General features: G+C 34.3%; 1 protein-coding gene across 1 annotated transcript in view; it reads left to right on the forward strand.

Moving 5' to 3' along the window:
- The window catches only part of LOC111417589 (discoidin domain-containing receptor 2), a 95,146-nt gene that overhangs the window by 38,755 nt on the left and 38,520 nt on the right, over positions 1-17,871 (forward strand). The window contains exon 2 of the mRNA XM_023049919.2: positions 6,928-7,227. Coding sequence (XP_022905687.1) covers positions 7,122-7,227 — 106 coding nt within the window. The 5' untranslated portion in view covers positions 6,928-7,121. The remainder of the gene's footprint in view (positions 1-6,927; positions 7,228-17,871) is intronic.

Below are 17,871 nucleotides of genomic sequence, written 5' to 3' on the forward strand. Positions count from 1 at the left end.
TACGGTTATAAAATGTTTTACAACCAATCAACTGGAATCGAAAATATTTACAATTAAATGAAATTAGCATTGTTATTACACGAATGAAAAGATGTTAACTTATTACTCTTTTCATTACGGTTTTTGTTAATAGTAAAAGATTTTATCCGCCCACACTTTAACCTCTAAAACGCAGGTTGTAATTGAAAATTAATCAACGTTGACGTCAAGATAAGAGGGACTTAATTGTAGTCCGGAGCAGCAGACGTTCAGACATGAGCTCCGCCTCACCGTCGAGCCCAGAAACTACGTGACAGCGATTCCCAGCCCCCCTTTATTTCATGCATTATATCGGACGAGGCCGTTGTAAAACTTAATTCGTGCGCAAATACACCTAGAAATAGGGCGCAAATTACCAGAACTTGCAGGTTCTAGTGTCCTACTCTTTACCCCGTTCTTCTCTTGGTACTTCCTCCTCATCCACCAAACCACTACTCGAGCACACACTTCTCTGCTTGGCGCGTACGGTCGATGGTGTCGTGCCGGTGGCGTGTTAAATAGAAATTTTAATTAAAAGGCTGTGCTCGGGACGGAGGCAATTAAATTTCCGAGTAGTTAGGATAACCTGACGATATTGAAGATGCCAGACTTTCCCCGATAGATAGCTTATTTTCTTGTGTAATTAGGTCAAAGCTGTTTTCAATAACAATTATTTTATTTTATTAATTAAATCCTGAAAATAAATACATTATTTTCAGTGTGTGTAAATTGGAGTGTAATATTTTTGCAGATTAATAGCTACAAATTAATACCATAAAATTTAATGTCGTTTGCTCAACGAACATTATCATGTTTATACATTTATTTAAATGAGGATTTATTTATATTTTCATTTTCCGTCCATACAAATAACATTAATTTTAATTATTCAGCCGATAATTAATATTAATATAAGAGAAACTATAAAATTTTGTTACCAGCAAATTATTAATAATCGAAATTAGACGTTGATATGGTTAATTAGTAATAAATTAAGATTTCCGTTAAGTAAATGGAAAGGGTTTCCATTAGCTGCAGATTTCGCAGTACGATCGCTTAATTATCGTCTGAATTTATCGATTGAACTTTGACCCCTTGTGTAGGCAGGTTCCTTTCATTATCGAAGAACTTTCAATAGAATTCCACAATTCTCCTTTCAAACGCATCAATATTGGCTTAATCACTTCGTTATTAAATATATCAAGAGTATGTAAATTATTCTTCTCTATGTTCTAGTTGGGGTAAAATAGAAATTACATTTCTCGTTTGAGTAATTACAACGATCTGCACCTACAAAGCGATTCACTTGGTCACAAATCCAATTTAGTACCCATCCGCTGTAATAATTTGCATTTACATACGGTACTATGAATGAAATTTTCAGTGCCAGGGAATAGTTCCCGAACGGTGTGCGCTCATGAAATAGGCATAATTTCTAGAGGAAATTTACACACCCCGAAGGCGTTCTAAATATATTTAATTATTTGTAGAACTGTTCGGGGTTCGTTGTTTATGTAATGCGGTTCAAAATTTTCATTTGAGCCTTTACCCTTTCTATGGACCCTTTCTCTCGGTATGTTTATGTCACATTCTTGAGAAATTTCCGCAGGACAATGGTTTTGGGTGGATGAAGAATGTTACGAGTCTATTTTAAGTAAAGAGATAACATTAATTACTCCCACATAAAATAACTATAATTATTAATATTAATAAAAAAAAATAGAAAAAACATTTTTGTTGCATTTGCATTTTATAGAAAATATTTTATTTGAATAATAAAAGCTTTTGTGTATTTATTATTTACTTTATTTATTATATTTCGTTTGCCTTGTATTTTTATTTTTGATAGAGATATTCAATAAATCCGAAAATTAAATACAGCAATATTTATTAGTGAAATTTATAATTTGTATTTACACAAATAAATACGTATAAAATTAAATTCGAACATTAATTTTCAAAAATACTGTTATTAATCCCAGAGTGGCGATAAAAAGAATATTCGTCTCAAATAATAGAGACTGCGAAACAGTTACGTTTCGCTGAATTTAATGCTTTTGATCTTACAGACGTCATATCCACATATTTCCAGAAAATTCCCGTTGACGGCGACGTCTCAAGACATGATAAAACGTCGACGATATAAATTTAACCCAACGATAGAATCTGCGAATCGTATATTTTATCGGAATCCGTTACGAAGAAATACATCCGCGACAATCCCACAGAAAACAACACGTGCTTTTGCATCAATCGACGGGATTTCGATGAAAGGAATCTGGTTTTTTAGGTAGAAATCACAAACAAGAGACAAGGATCGATGGGGTTTGAGTAAAAAAGGTGATTCAAAGTACAAAGGGGTCTTTTCTTTACCTACCGGGGCAATGTATCGATTAAAAGTAGGTCTTAAGTGCGAGAGTAATGAACTCGGTGGTTGATTGATGTTTTGGTTTTGGTTCGGTCATCTAATAGTACTTCACTGTACAAAGAACTGTACAATTAGCCACCCTTCGCATATTATGCACTGACGTGTGTGCGTGCCATCGCCTTAATGCAGCGTGGAAACTACTTATGTGAACGAGTGACCTACATTGGGAGTTGAAAGGGAATTTGAAACAAACAAAAATCAATAAGACGTAAAATAAATGATTTAGTTTCTTTTTTGGATTAACTTGTAAACTAAACGTACATGTATTATAAGATAGTAGAAGATGTACGACGCTTTCAAATTTCAGAACAATAGGAGCAGAGCGAGAATTTAACAACCTCGTAGCCAGGTTACAAGAAGGGAAGAGGCGCCGGACAAAGAGGAAACGGTCGCAAACAATTTGCAAAGTACAACTCGGCTATCTGCAGCACAAACTGCATTATCCGGATAACATCTAGGATGTATCTCGGCTCCGGTGACGCAACGCGACCGGATTTATTCGATTGGTCTTGTACGTATCTCTTTAGGAACGGGCTCCCCATAAATATTAAGGCCTTTTATGCAACCGGAAACGTCGAAACCGACCCGATTTTGGACCAGAACTAGCATTCCACTTTGGGAACTTTATTTACATCTTTAGGACACCCAAGCAATTTTCAATCCTCTCCACTAAATAACTCGGTAGTTGTTTATGAACTATACAAGATAAAAATTCGGTATAATAAATAAGCTTTTTCTAGGGTCATGAATAATGAGTTTGATGAACACAGTTTCCTTATCTATACAACTGTACAATAATGCACCACCAAGATATTAACATTGCACCAAAGTTTGTCTCTCTCACGTGCAATCTTGCGCAACAGTTGTTACACATGATCGATGCCCTAGCTAAAGTTGATGCATGCGCGCCTTTTGTCACACGACCTTCTGTGGTTTGTTCAACGGTGGTTCCTCCTTAGTTGCGACTTCGTACGAACACGGTAACATATGCCTTCATTCGCGAAACGTATACGAGACATTAAATCCTTGTTTAGCCGCCAACCGCGCGGTACGGTAATAGAAAACATTCTGCGCGAACTCCGAATGGCGACTATTAAAGTGAGGAATGTAATACGGGCCTTGGAACGATATTTTTCATCTCGCAATGAACATAACACTTACTAGATAACGTGGTTTATGGACCATGAAAACGGATGATTGTCCTCATCCATTTACCTTTTCTTTTATTCGTATCAAAAAAAAAATATATAAGAGGTTCCAATCATATTTCTAAATCTGCGAATCATAAATTGTATAACAATAACAACGCTTCATAATTTCCAAAAAATATAGAATCAATTGAAGTTCCACTTAAAACTAGTTAAATATTAAATAACTCAAATTCTTCAACTACCACATTGCGTTACTAATACAAAACGCAACACTGAATTATCCTTTGTTGTTGTATAAGGTATTGTTTAGGTTTGTGTTTAAATCCGCGATCATTTAGTCTTCTAAAGCAATCAGAAATGGCATTGTATAAGCTAGCTATGTAGTAGAACAAACATGCAGACATTCATTTTGTGCAAGTTGAATATGGAGAGAAATAACAGAATTCGGGTAAAAGTCATTAAGAACATCACTGAAATTAAATAGTAAAAGGCTTATTTAGTAATTATTAATTACTGCATACCAGTTTTAAAATAGAAGATTCTACTCGAATTAATCGGAGGACAGTTTTTATAAAAACATTCGATTTTGGAACTCATAAACTTTTGTGACTATAATGAAATAAACAGCTTAACATCACTCATTGTCAGTATCATTTCAAGATATGATATAGTTAAACAAATGAACTATAATGTAATCCCCCGGCGATATTGTACGATAACATACAATAATTGCTACATTAAGTACTATAAAATACATCACTAATATGTTTGACAGGTTTATACACAGAACAATTGACAAGCTTTGGTTTGAAAGTTTTTGCCATTGAAGAACACGCTATTGCGTCAATATCTTTATTTTCTGGAAAAGAAATGTAGCCCCATACATAATGCTTTGCTAATTCAACTGGTTTCTGGAAACAAGTAAAACGTCAGTTTTGATGATTGGTTAATTAGGGTAGAAGGTATTAGTAGCTCACATAGAAAATGTCATGAATAGCTCAAGTACTTTACAGCTTTGCCCACTAATATTCAATCTAGCTTAGGATGCATTACCCTTCTGTCTGATCAATCCGTGCAACACCAATCATACATTGTCCAATGTATGATTCGTGTATAACTGTGTAGTGAATACACATTTATACATTGTGCAATCCGTTATAGTCGAAAATCTCTTTATCGTTACTTTCAGTAGTATGTCACGACCTTTCTAATCCCAACGTTCATTCTCAAATCATCCACCCACTTATACAGCTGATGTAGCTGCAGTACCACACTCTATCAAGTAAATTGCATATACAATAATAATGCTCATATCGTCCGTATTTAATATCGAACTCTGTCAAAAATAAAGTCACTCATTCCAGCTTATTTCCTCTACCTTTTATTTAATATAAACTTATGCAAGGTAGCATAAGGTAGCCCAGGGATATTTCCTTACAAGATTAAAGATGGGTTTTCAAGCAACTTGTCAAATACCCAGGGCTCTTAGCACTCCTACCAGCTTTGAAATAAAAGTGGTTTTTAGTCATACATCTCTTTTTGCTTGGATATGCTTAAATATGGTGTATGCACCTTAATATAGTCCGTCCGTCGAAAGAAGTCCACTGCGTCATTAATTTATGGGGTTATAATAGACTTGTATAATATATTGTTTTCTTTGTTTAATACACGTAAAAAAAGAGACGCATAAAGTTAATACAAATCTATTATAACCCCATAAATTAATGACGCAGTGGACTTCTTTCGACGGACGGACTTTATACTACGAACACCAACTGCCATCCTTCAACATCACCATTTTTTCTATTTTCAATTACTTAAAACAGGTTCTAAAAGCGATACGTAATCATTTCTGATTTTGTTCCTGTTGTGCAAGGAGCTTTCTCGTCGCTACTTCTAGTTCCTTCTTCGATGAATTCCCTGACTACAATTTTATACATCACATCGCATCGACTATCTATTCAATAATATATTAGGACTTTTCTTCCAATTCTTCATCGTTAAGCTGTTCTTTGCATATATTATATTCTGATACTCTCAACTTTGCCACATGATCATGAAACAGCAATCTGAGCCACACAGCATTCGACTCTGCTAAGAACTTAATTTTATATGTAAAGCATAATTCTTTTGCGTCAATTTCTTACAAGTTATTTTCATTTATTTCACCCGCCGAGATATTTATTATCTTCAATTTTTGTTATTTTCAAAAATAGCACAAAAATCAGCTGAAATAGAGAAAAATAGAGAATTGAAGTATGTAGCGAATGTGACATAAATCACAGCTTTTAAGTATTAAATTAATAACAAATCACCATGTATATTAATTTGAAATATTATTTGCTGAATTTGCTATTTTTAATAAAGAATCGATATTGTAATTATAGAACGGTTGAACGCAATGGTTATTTAAAATAATACGTTAGTTTATTTAAAAAAAAATAGCGTTCGCGATTTGCTGAATTTAGTGTATTCGATGGTTTTGTTCTATTTGCTGTGTTCGAAGTGGCGTCAATTTATAAAATATCCCCAAAACGACAGATCATCGAATCCACGCAAATTCATTAATTATTTATCTCGTCAGTGTCCGTTTGTTGCATTTTGGGTGGCGTTCGAATAAATTCTATGCTAATCCTGCATGCCATAGCACCATGGCGTTTGACTATTGTAAACGGTCTAATTGTGTAAATTGAAAATATATTGCTTTGAAGTTGACTTTAATAACGTAATTAACTGATTAAATATTTATGTACATGTGAATTATATTTAATAATTTTATGCTAACCAATCAAAATTATGGCAAAAACGCCCGATAAAAACTGTGAACAAATTTTTGTTTTGGAAAGCAATTAATCGGTTTTTCGAACGCATAACACCTACTATTTCAGAGGGGCTTTACAGCGGAGTTTGTCGCGGTCGCAATTATGCGCCGCTTGCAAACTGCATAATCTTTTTACAATTTATTACGGTTCGTTATTCGCTATTGTCCGGAATCGTTATCGCCAAATTAATATTCAACACCGCGCGCAGTTTTCCAGCTCTCAGTGGAATTGCCTCGAATTGAAATTTCGGTTTTTCAGTCTGACACGTACCCCGTCATTTGCGAACATCATTTGTATTTTGTAACACTGCGTTTGTCAAATACTTTTTTACTCCAGATAATCAACTTTGAGTGATCATCCGGAATCATTATTGATTAGAACTCTCCTATTTTAAGCTATCTATGTTGGATATCACAGCTTTGTTATGATGAGGATGTGGAAACTTTAGTGTGCTTAGTGCTAATTGTCCGTGACATCTCCAAAATTAATCTCGGTGTGTTTGTTTCAGATTGTCCGCAGTAATGACCAGCGGTTCGCCGGCACTGTACGCTATTACTGAGAAATGTTCTAAGGTCCGGAGTCGAATTAATGACTCTAATCGAAGGGTCAATGTACACTACTAGTCCATCGTTGATTCCGGATCGGTCGCCTTTGTGACCTGTATGCGGATGCGGTCATGTCGCAGGACGAAGCTTCGTGATAATGAGTCCTTTTGGTGAAGATGCTGTCCGAAAATCGGCAGCAACCATCCTGTTGCTCCTCATGTTTTTTTCAATGGATTTTCCTATTGGAACAACTTTGGAATTAGGTAATTACAAATAATTTAATTATAAAAAGTACTGATCCGGCGCTTCCACCAAAAATATTTCCAAAATGTTTAGAACAAAATTAAAATTTAATTAAGCTCTTTCATGTAAGAAACTCAAAGAGTTTTGTTGGTTAGCGAACTCTTTGAATGTCGTAGACGTAAAGCAACCGGTTGAATCCGCCTATTATTAGTTTAATTACATTTAGCTATAGATATAGGATTCTATTAAAATAATGAAAAGCAAACAAGATGATGTCGTCGTCTGCCACGCAACCCGGCAACCAACAAATAAACCAGCCACTTCACCCACGACGCCCTTTGACGTTGTCTCCCAAGATTCTATCTGTAGAGAGAGAGACGTTGACGCCCTGGAGTTTTGTTTATCGCTCCGTGTGGGATAATTTCGTCGAATCCTCCCTTAATTAGAACGGTGGCGGCTCCGCAAACGCATGTACTAATTTAGCTGAATGCCATTCTCCAATAACGACGACGAATCGGCAGAGTTCACCCTAGGGCGGTACACACGGAAACGATTTCGTAGTGTTCAATGTTGCCTGACGAGAATTTCATTTAACTGATGCCCGCCTCGGTGTGGAATTTACTTGTTGGGCGTTACGTACGCATAACGATAATTCTGGTATGCTTTGTTAAAATTGAAAGGTAACAGAATGGATCAATAAACGAGAGAGAATAATATTATACTACCTAAATTAAAAATAACTCATTGTTTTATATTTAACTGAAGTTTTTAGGTGGATGACGTCAGATGATGGTAAATGTGCCTCGCCCTAATATCGAATTCCCATCGAGCTCGCCATCCAGCAGTGCTTTTAATGAGAACATTTTACATAACGGCTAATTGCATTACGGTTCGCAATAAGCAGAGGATAAATCGCGAAATAATAGGAACGCGCGGCCGTTTCGTTGTGAACTTAATACCATTTCAGTGTAATTTGGGTTCGTCGCGGTCCGGTCCACCTATATAACAAGTTTCAAGTGCCGTTGCGCTCGAACAAACTTCGCACGGTGTAAACTATGAGCTGGTTGAAAACTTTTACGAGTGTCTAGTGTATGATAAATTGTATGAAAAGTGAATAGGAAGAGCTTGAAATGTTCATCAAACAAAAAAAACACACCCTAAAAAAATAAAAACTAGAACTAACATAAAATGATGGTCGTTTTTTTTTCGTTTGATGTTAGTTGAACAACTCATTCACGGGTACCAAACGGGACATGTGAGATATTTGTCAGATGGGAATGGGACGTGTCTGTAAACTAGAGACCGTATGAATGTAAATTTGGTGTGCTGCACCAGTTGAAAGCGCATACCCGAGCCAGAATTTTTACTGTTGCTCATCACAATGCGGATTTTTAGGAATGTGAAATTATGTCGGTTGTGAACAGTTTTTTTAACGCTCTCAATAAAATAAATAAATCAATGCAGTCTTCAATTATAACTAAATCACGGTATGTTAATATAGATTGATTGCAGAAATCCGCTTTTCAACATTAAATATGCTAAATTTAATTAATACCACAAACGATGGAAATGCACACCAAACTACTGTTATGAAATTATTAATTAGCGCTTTACAAACCTATACAAAATCTATAATTAGCGAGTATCGGGAGCAGAACTATAGATCCGTGGTAAAATACTTACAGAATATTGCACAACAATTCATGATTACTACGAAAATTCGAACATATTTAAAATGATTTTGGCAGTCATTTATTATATATTATTATATATTTACCAATATTAATTATATCCAATTTCATATATACTATATCACGACGTACATCACATCAGAAATTAATTAAAATTAGTTGATTGATGTAATATCTACCTCAATTAAATAAACTTTATTTTTAAATTTTTTTAATCTTATTAATTTGATAAATGGGATATGAATTTATATCTATTTTAAAATCAACTTTACAACAATCAACTTACAACTACATCAACTTATAATCAACTTACAATTAATATTGTAATGTGTTAATATTGTGATGTATTTCTGCATCTAGTTTGTAACCGGATTGATTTTTGTAAGAGGTAGCAAACTATTAATTAAATAACAAAGAAATAACCATTCTCGGTTCTTATATTTGATCACCTTTACTGGCAAAGGCAGGGTCTTAGAAGTTTACTTCATGTTTACTCTATAAGCCTAAGTCTCGGATATGAATGTATTGCCATTATGCGGTAGTACTGCTTTCAAGCTAGTTTTACTGGAGTCAATAAATATTCGTAACTCCTTGGTGTTCTATTATACACATTGATTTAAACAGGAATTTTTTTTCTTGGTTTTGCGCTTTCACATTTAAAATACACTGATGCTACTACATGAATAATAAAGACACAGGAAATGATTTAACTGATGCTGCTACCATGAATGAGTTCTCGTTATCAAAGGATAAGAAGTCATTTGCATGTAAAAATATAAATCTCAATGAAAATAACATTGCCGAAGCTGTCTTAGCTTTACGCAACACCTGACACTATAAGTTGTTAATTTTTCTAAATGTGCGGCTTGACCCCACTTTAAATTGATAATGTTATTTTTGTTTAGTTGGTTCTTAGCAGGAATATACCTACATTACGCTATTATTATTAATTACGCATTATGCTAATCGCTTATGTCATATTTATTATTGAGAAATTACTCAGGTTGATACTGGAAGCTTGTTTCAACTAGTTTAATTCTTTAGGAGGATACTATAACCATGAGCGGAGTATCACTACTATTAGTAAAGTTATTAACACTCTTGTGTACTTACAAAAAGTTTTCAGACATTTACAATTAATGAAATATTAAAATGTGATTGAATAACAAATGCGATGCCTTCTAATTTTCTTCCCTATCTCACATACTTCTCAATAAAGAGAAATCTCGTCCTGCTAACAAAATCCTACAACTAGAGGAAAGTTGCCTAATTTCTGATACTATTTTGATAAAATAAGTATTTCTTTTATTTTGAGATTTATGATTTTTTCTCTATGGTATTTCACGTTATGGGTTATGCAAAACCAGGAATTAATAAAAACAACAGATATATTCTAATATTTACTTAATAAAAAAATAAAAATGATTTGTTTACATATTTATGTGGGACGTTGCTTCAAGTTCACGTTTATATGGCGAACTGGTGATAATAGCATAGCTAGACCCCAGTCTAGATTTCCTACCTCTGTTAGTCTGTGTTCCACTATGACTTCAGTGTAAAACATCAGTGATAGCATATGCCAAACGATTTATAAATCTTATGAAAAATAGGAGTATGAGGATTAATTTTTTGAGGATTCCCTATCGATATGTAGTTTCGATATGAGTAATTATCATTGCAATAAGCCGTTTTGCATCGGATTATCTGATTCGTAGAGCATCGTTGAGACCAGGGTTTCATCAGGGTTTCGGGAGGATTCGGGAGAAGAGCATGAAATTATCCTAAACAACTTGCCAGATATATAGTTCTACTGTTAAGTAGTTGCCTCATCCTAGATGAGACGTGTACTGGGCAAACTCCAAACATACAAATAACACTTTAGTATGTGAAGATATGTCATGAAACAGATTAACCTTCATAATGCAGAATTTGCATTGTGACAATTGCAACCTTGACCAAAATTTCTCCTTATCTATTAAATAAAAAATTCATGGTATGGGATCTAAACAATTTATAAACGGTAAACCAATTAATTGGAGGTATAAGTTCTGGAATGTAACTACAAGATATAGAGGTCAATTCCTGCAGAAAAATTATGTGGAGATTTGTTTTCATCTTTACCTCGACATTTTTTTAATTTCAATTCCCTTGTTAAAAGAAGTAAAGTTTATGAACCTAAAAGCGATAAGCCCCATGTAGGAGAATTGGATAGGAAATAACTGTCAGGTAATAAAAATATAAATTTAAAGAATCGGTCAACACAGAATAGCGCATTGTCTTTTTTTTATAACATATTTCAATGTCTATTCCCATATCATTTACGCACTATGTGGTAGTACCGTAATTTGCGAAGGAGTAATCTTGTCGTGCAGTGAAAGAGACACAATTCTATAACACGTTAGCTATATTGACGATTTGTTTGAAAAAAATCAAGCGCAGCATTTTTATTGAAGATTCACTTTTTGAAACGCTGACGTTGATACATCGTGTTTAAAATCAATAACCGTTTTTGTGGAACCTCTACTATAGTTTTTGTTTGTTTTATTTTCTTTAGGAAATAGGAAATTTCAACTTTCATTTTTGTTATAACAACTTTATATTTTTAGGATGTAAATTAAGTGAAATAACTTGCACTTGTATTGTATCAGTATGCAGGGATTTGTATCATCTTAGTAAGTTGAGAGCATTTTCCGCCCATTATTAAAAATTCAATTAGTCGACAAAGAAGGAGCACCTCAAAGATAAAATATATCAACCTTCTAATAAGCACACATCCCTTAGAAACGTGTCAACTTATAATTGAGTAAAAATGTGGGCCGGAGTTTCATTAAAGGCTCTTTGTTGATGCCAACACAATTTCAGCGCTCAATTTTGCTACTACGCTGCTAAAAAAATTGGTATATGCCTTCGTTTCATCGACATTGGGGTCATGTACTATCGATGATTGCTCGAATTTTAGAAGGTTTTTTTTAGATTACGTTGAAATTCTTGTATCTACAAGAAAGAAATTTAAAAAATACATTTAACGTTCGCTGTAATCATGTTTACTCGGCCCAGTTTTTAACAACGGAAAATAAAAACTGTAGACAATCTCATCTCAATATGGGTGTGTTTTGCCAATTACTCGAACATTTGGTTAAAGATCATTAAAAATTTTCCTACATAAATTTAATGTAAGTGCATCGCAATATTAAATTACGTCGTCGTACTATTCTTTAATCTTTTCCTCGTGTTCGTTAAGGCGTCATTTTAAATTGAGTAAATTGTTCTGTAACTAATGGTGATATGCGCGTTATATTCTGAATATTTTTATCAAGTACTACTAATATAATATCTATACATCATATATAACGTCATTCATTAACACCCTACATAAATATAAAGTAAAGAAAAATATAAAACTCATTAAAAATAGTATATACCAAATACATGCGAAAGGCTGTGTAACAAAAGAAGATCTCGCATTCTCGCTGGTAGACACTCAAGTTTATGTTTCAAAACAACCAGGTCGCTTTGGAATAGAACCGTATGCGTTTGCCCACCGGCGAGTTTAATTATAATTCATCGATCCGATGTCCAAACTCTTATCCTGCTAAACATTTTCCAGTGATACGATACACTTCAAGTTTCAGTGTGGACGAGAATAAACATGAAATAGTCGTTTTCTTTACTATAATATACATCAATTAGTAGGTACTCCAACTTATTGCTAGATTTAGAGTCCTTCTGTAAAGGAAGAGACCTAAGCGATCGATAAAATTGTTAGCGATTCAGAGTTTTCAGAGAAAAAATTAAAAGAAACCATAACCAAACAGCAGAAGAGGTATGTGATGCCATAAGCGTTAATTATAACCAAAAACGAAGAAACTGGTGGAACGATACAGTGAAAGAAAAGGTGATAAAAATGAGCATGGATTAGTTACAACCAATATAGAACGAAACAAACTAAAGAAGCGCATAATCGAAAACTAAATGAGGTAAGAGAAATAAAGTAAGCAAAAGCAGAATTTTCAGGTGATCAGAAAAATTTTTTAATACAATCCACGATATTTCTGGATTGAAAGGAAGCCAAAGAAAACAGATAAGGAACATTAAAGCTCAAAATGGCGTTCTAAAAACATCAAATAAAGAAATATTAATGGCATGGACAGAACACGACGGGTCAAAATTTGAAGAAGAAGAAAAACACAAATGTTAGGAGGATACGCAAGATACGGAAGTAGTATTAGAAGACGAAATGAAAATAAAAGAAGGTGAGGTAGATAAAGCAGATACATAAAACAACAGAAATAGTTTAGGATCCTTCTTACCCATCCAGCTTTTATGGGCTTAATAGCAGTCTTTGATATGGCACTGAAAGTAGAAATTTGGAAAGCCTCAATACCGTTCCCTTTCCATATTTCATAATTTTGTCGACCTCTAATTTACATCTTAGTTCCTGAATGTTCTATGCTCCAAAAATAGTTCTCTTATATCAAAACGTCGTCCTGAAATTCAATCTAAAATTTGAGGCTGATCACTGAGATTTTTTGCTGGTTTCTAGTTTTTCCGAATAATGTGGAGCAGGCCTATTATTTCAACCCCCAAACCTACAGGACCACGTAATTTCTGATCAAGGTTTCCTCCCTTTAGCCTTTGGTGAGTCAAGATCTAACTACAAGGCAGCAGCGTCCTGACGTATTCTGGCAGGAGCCTTACAGCGTGTTATTATCCGTACCTTATGAACCTTATTTGTTTAGGAAGGTATTATTCCTCGATAGGCCAAGGGCCTTTTTCAATCTGGGTTTTTAATATAATAAGGTAATAAGATATGATAAGGTATGATATGATAAGATATGATAAGGTAACAATAAGGTAACAATAAGGTTGCAACAAACAGCTGAGTTGGTATTTGACACCTAATTGGAATGCCAAAAGAGATAATAATCAGAGATAGAGATAGAGCCAAAGATAAAGTGGAAAGATATGGCGGGGAATAGAAACAATTTTAAAAGATAGATGCAGGATCGCAATAACACCCCAATGTTTTGATGGCATTTAGGAGGAAAAGATAAAGAGGATGTTAATAACAAATAAAAATCTGTAGTTTCAGCGTTTTCGGAACTTTTAGGAAAGAATGATATTTGATTGAATTTTGATTTTTATAAATCACTAATTGTACTTTTTGTGATTTATAAAAGTCAAAATTCAATCAAATATCATTCACATCTACTGGTAAAATGGATTTTACTATTAACATTGATCAAATTTTAGGAAAGAGACTATCCAATACAAAACTAATTCCGCGACAACTCCTCGCTTTACAACAAGAACGAATAGAGTGTGTAGTATCAAAATAATTAAATAACATGGCTAATTACACAATAAACTTAAATAAATTACCCCAACGTGGGGTAATTAAAACGCACGCTAATTAAACAATATTCAAATATTTAAAATGTAATTATTTCCTATATTTAACTTGTTTTAACTTTACCAAACTAACTTGATTCGAATTACTACACTAATGCGTTTCAAAAATATAGATGTAGCCTAAAAAACTGTTCACTCTTAACTCATGTAAAGTTTGAAAGCGATTAAAAATTAATTTGATTGTGCTATTTAATTATGAGCATACTTTATTTTTCACTATCGATGCAAATTATGCGTATACTTTTATATACTTAACATACTTAACGGGACAAAATTACCAAAATTTAAAAAAATTTTAAAGGTAATGTATAAGGTATGCTACACAAACGTAGATTATTCCCTCTGCTTCAACTTTGTCATCGTTCTCTTTTGTGAAACGCGTCGACGTAGTATGTCAGCATGGAACACACCCAGAAAGTTGTCACGAAATTAGCTTACTTGTTAGTAAATTGGATTTGCCATGACACGTCGAGCTTGTAAAGTAGGACTCTATTCGTCGTAGGATAGTTTAGGTATGAACTTGCAATTCAGAACATGAACATTTATGTACAGGCGTGCATATAGATAAAATAAAACGAGATCATACTATGAGAAATGTAAAATACAATAGCACGAAAAATGTCATTATTAATGTGGATTTATTGTATTATAAAACGATTTCGAAATTTTATCCGTTTATTTAATCTTATAATCCTATTAAGGTTTTATTAGATAATTCTACTCAACGTATTTCATACACGGATAGAGCAATTGTTCGCCACTTCACACCACAGTACGCTGATTTTAATTGTAAAATATGAGCTCGGTGAGTCGGTGTCAGTTAGAAATTATCACCGCTCAACAGAGCCGAGTATCTGGTTACAGACGAATCACGGTTGGAGAGCGCTTTTTTTCAAGCAGCCGCGGCTCGAAAGCTCACCTTTCGTGTAGTTTTGATGTACGGGCAACGTCGAGCATACTTTATGCATAACTATAAATTATTCAACCTACGCCGTTTGTGGGGCATTTCGTTTGAAATATTCACGTGCCGAGGTGCACGGCTGCACGCGTCCGTTTAAATATTCTGTTTTTCGGAAAAGTGTGGAGAAGAGAAGGGCGTCTTCGGTTTGTTTGTTTTTATCGTTTCATAATAATTTATGTGCTTTTCGTTTTTTAAAGTTAATTTCATTTACAGCCAAGTCGTTCGGCCTGAAAACGAATAAAGATTTCGCGTTATGATCTTTCGCAAAGTTTATGAAAAATAAATATTTAAATACGTATAACATTGTAAGGGGAATTCGCACCGAATAAGGCCGTATATTTGAGTATCATAAAATATTCGACTTCATGACGGGACTTAAACACTCTCAGGCCGAAATAAAGTCCTGCAAAAGGCAAAGAAACTGGAATCTAAGTGAAGTTTTATGCGCGGACTGGGAGACTGTTAACCATAAACCCCCATAAACCGACGAGGTTTAGCACTGTTTCGCTCTACGTTCGCGAGGTGGCGACAGTTTTGAATCCGGAAACTCGATTCGCACCGTGCACAGGAGAAAGAAAGTACCTACAGGCGAAGCCGATATTATAAATTCCCGGAATCCCCGTCCTCACCTTATATTCAATTTTGTGCATACTAAGGTTTGCATGTTTCCGTGGCCGATGTGGAAGCTATGCATTTTTCATAACCTCGTTTACCGAGTCAAAAATTGGCCTGTTAGCGTTTTGCGGGAAGTTTAGACCGAGAAAACCGACTACATCGTCATATCATACGTCAAACTTTCTATTTACTTATAAAACTTCATCTTATTACAAATTTATTATGGTACATGTGAGGATTCAATCTGAATAGATATAATCGTCCAACTTGTATACAGGTGATGTTTTGTATGCAACTTTCTAGATCGATAGACTCATGCAACAAGGAACGGAACAATGAAAAAGTGCAATAAGGGGAATAAAGCACCGGATTGCGACAGTATCTTACACGCAAATCTCACATTTAGTTTTTTTACAGCTTTCTCTCAAAAAATACTTTGCCGTATTTTTTTTTTCATGGTGAAGGTTATGAAATTTAATAATATAAAGTATATAATCTAAAAAAATTTGAAATTTAAATGAAATTCTTTTATTGTTGTTTTCCAGTTAACATATTTTGAATGCAATAAAATTAGGGCAAGCTAAACTATATGAAAATTTATTTCCGGTATTAACAGTTTCCACGGTAAAATAGCAGCGTAAATAAAGCTGCCGACCGCGCCGTAACTTTCAGAAAAGTTTCAATAGTTTCTGTTGCAAAAGTTCTTTCAAAGTTTTCATGGAATAATATTTTATGGGTTGGGCTGTACGTCGATGAAAATGTAGTACATTCAAAGTTGTGGTACTACATGTTAAAACGTGACGAACTATTTACCTATACATGCTTACTTTCGTGTAGTAGTCGATAACTATTTGATGGAGAATCTGGGTCATCAAAATCAATTTGCTTGATTAACACGTACGAAGTTCATGGGCGGGGAGATATTTAATATGAAATTCTTACTGGCTTCATTAAGAACATCTCGGGAACTTTCCAAGAGTGATTCGACGCCCATTTACATTTAGATTACGAGTGCATACAATTTCTCATTATATGTTTTCCTTTATTAAACTTTTATGACTTGGTGTAATTAGAACAACAACACAATATTACAAAAGTTTCTAGAAACGAGAAATTTCATCCTTTAATGAACTTGACGTGGCGTGAAAATAATTTTTAAGGTAATACGCCGATATTATTAACGATATCTGGTTAGAATACGAAACAAGGTAGAGAAGAAATTTATGGGAGTTTTAAAAATGACCGAAAGGAGATATTTCAGAATGTTCCAGAGTGAGGGGTTGTATTGCACCTAACGGCGCCGTTTGTCTCCTTCACGTGCAGTTCGCTTCGGGCATGGTCCGTGTACCCTTCACGGTAGATAAACGAAAGTGGCGACAAACAAGGTAAATTTTCGAGACAACTCGGCTACGCCGTTGTTTAGTTCAGACGGACGGTTCTGAGCCAACCTAAACAGATTATCCGATTTGCCTCATCTCGTCGAAATTAAGCGACCCGAAGGGAATTGGGACAGCGTCGTCCAACTCTAAACCGATTAACGACCTGTTTTTCATTGGAATCAACCTATTCAAACTGTCAATACATTTTTGTTAATTCCAGTAAAAAACAATAAAATTCCTATAGGCGCAGCGTGAAAATAAATATAAATATTAGCACAAAATTCATAAATCTCGTATGATAGATCTTAAACATTTTGTGATTTATTGAAATGAATTTTTAAAGTTAAAATGTGTTAAAGCTGGGAAACCAGCTGGTCATTTGTTTGGTTCCCTTTATCCTATCTATTTCTCAGGGAATACGTCTGGACATATTGAAATAAATATCCTGATGAAATATAAGGTTCTAAAAATAATACTTTCTTTCTTTTCGGAATACGATTTTATTAATGTTGCTGGTGCAATTTCTTGCAGTAAAACAGGTTTTTACAACACTATCTAAACCTACACCTTTAAGAATGCGCAAGACAAATTTACATAAAATAATTT

Source organism: Onthophagus taurus, chromosome 1 (assembly GCF_036711975.1).
Source record: "Onthophagus taurus isolate NC chromosome 1, IU_Otau_3.0, whole genome shotgun sequence".
Lineage (NCBI taxonomy): Eukaryota > Metazoa > Arthropoda > Insecta > Coleoptera > Scarabaeidae > Onthophagus > Onthophagus taurus.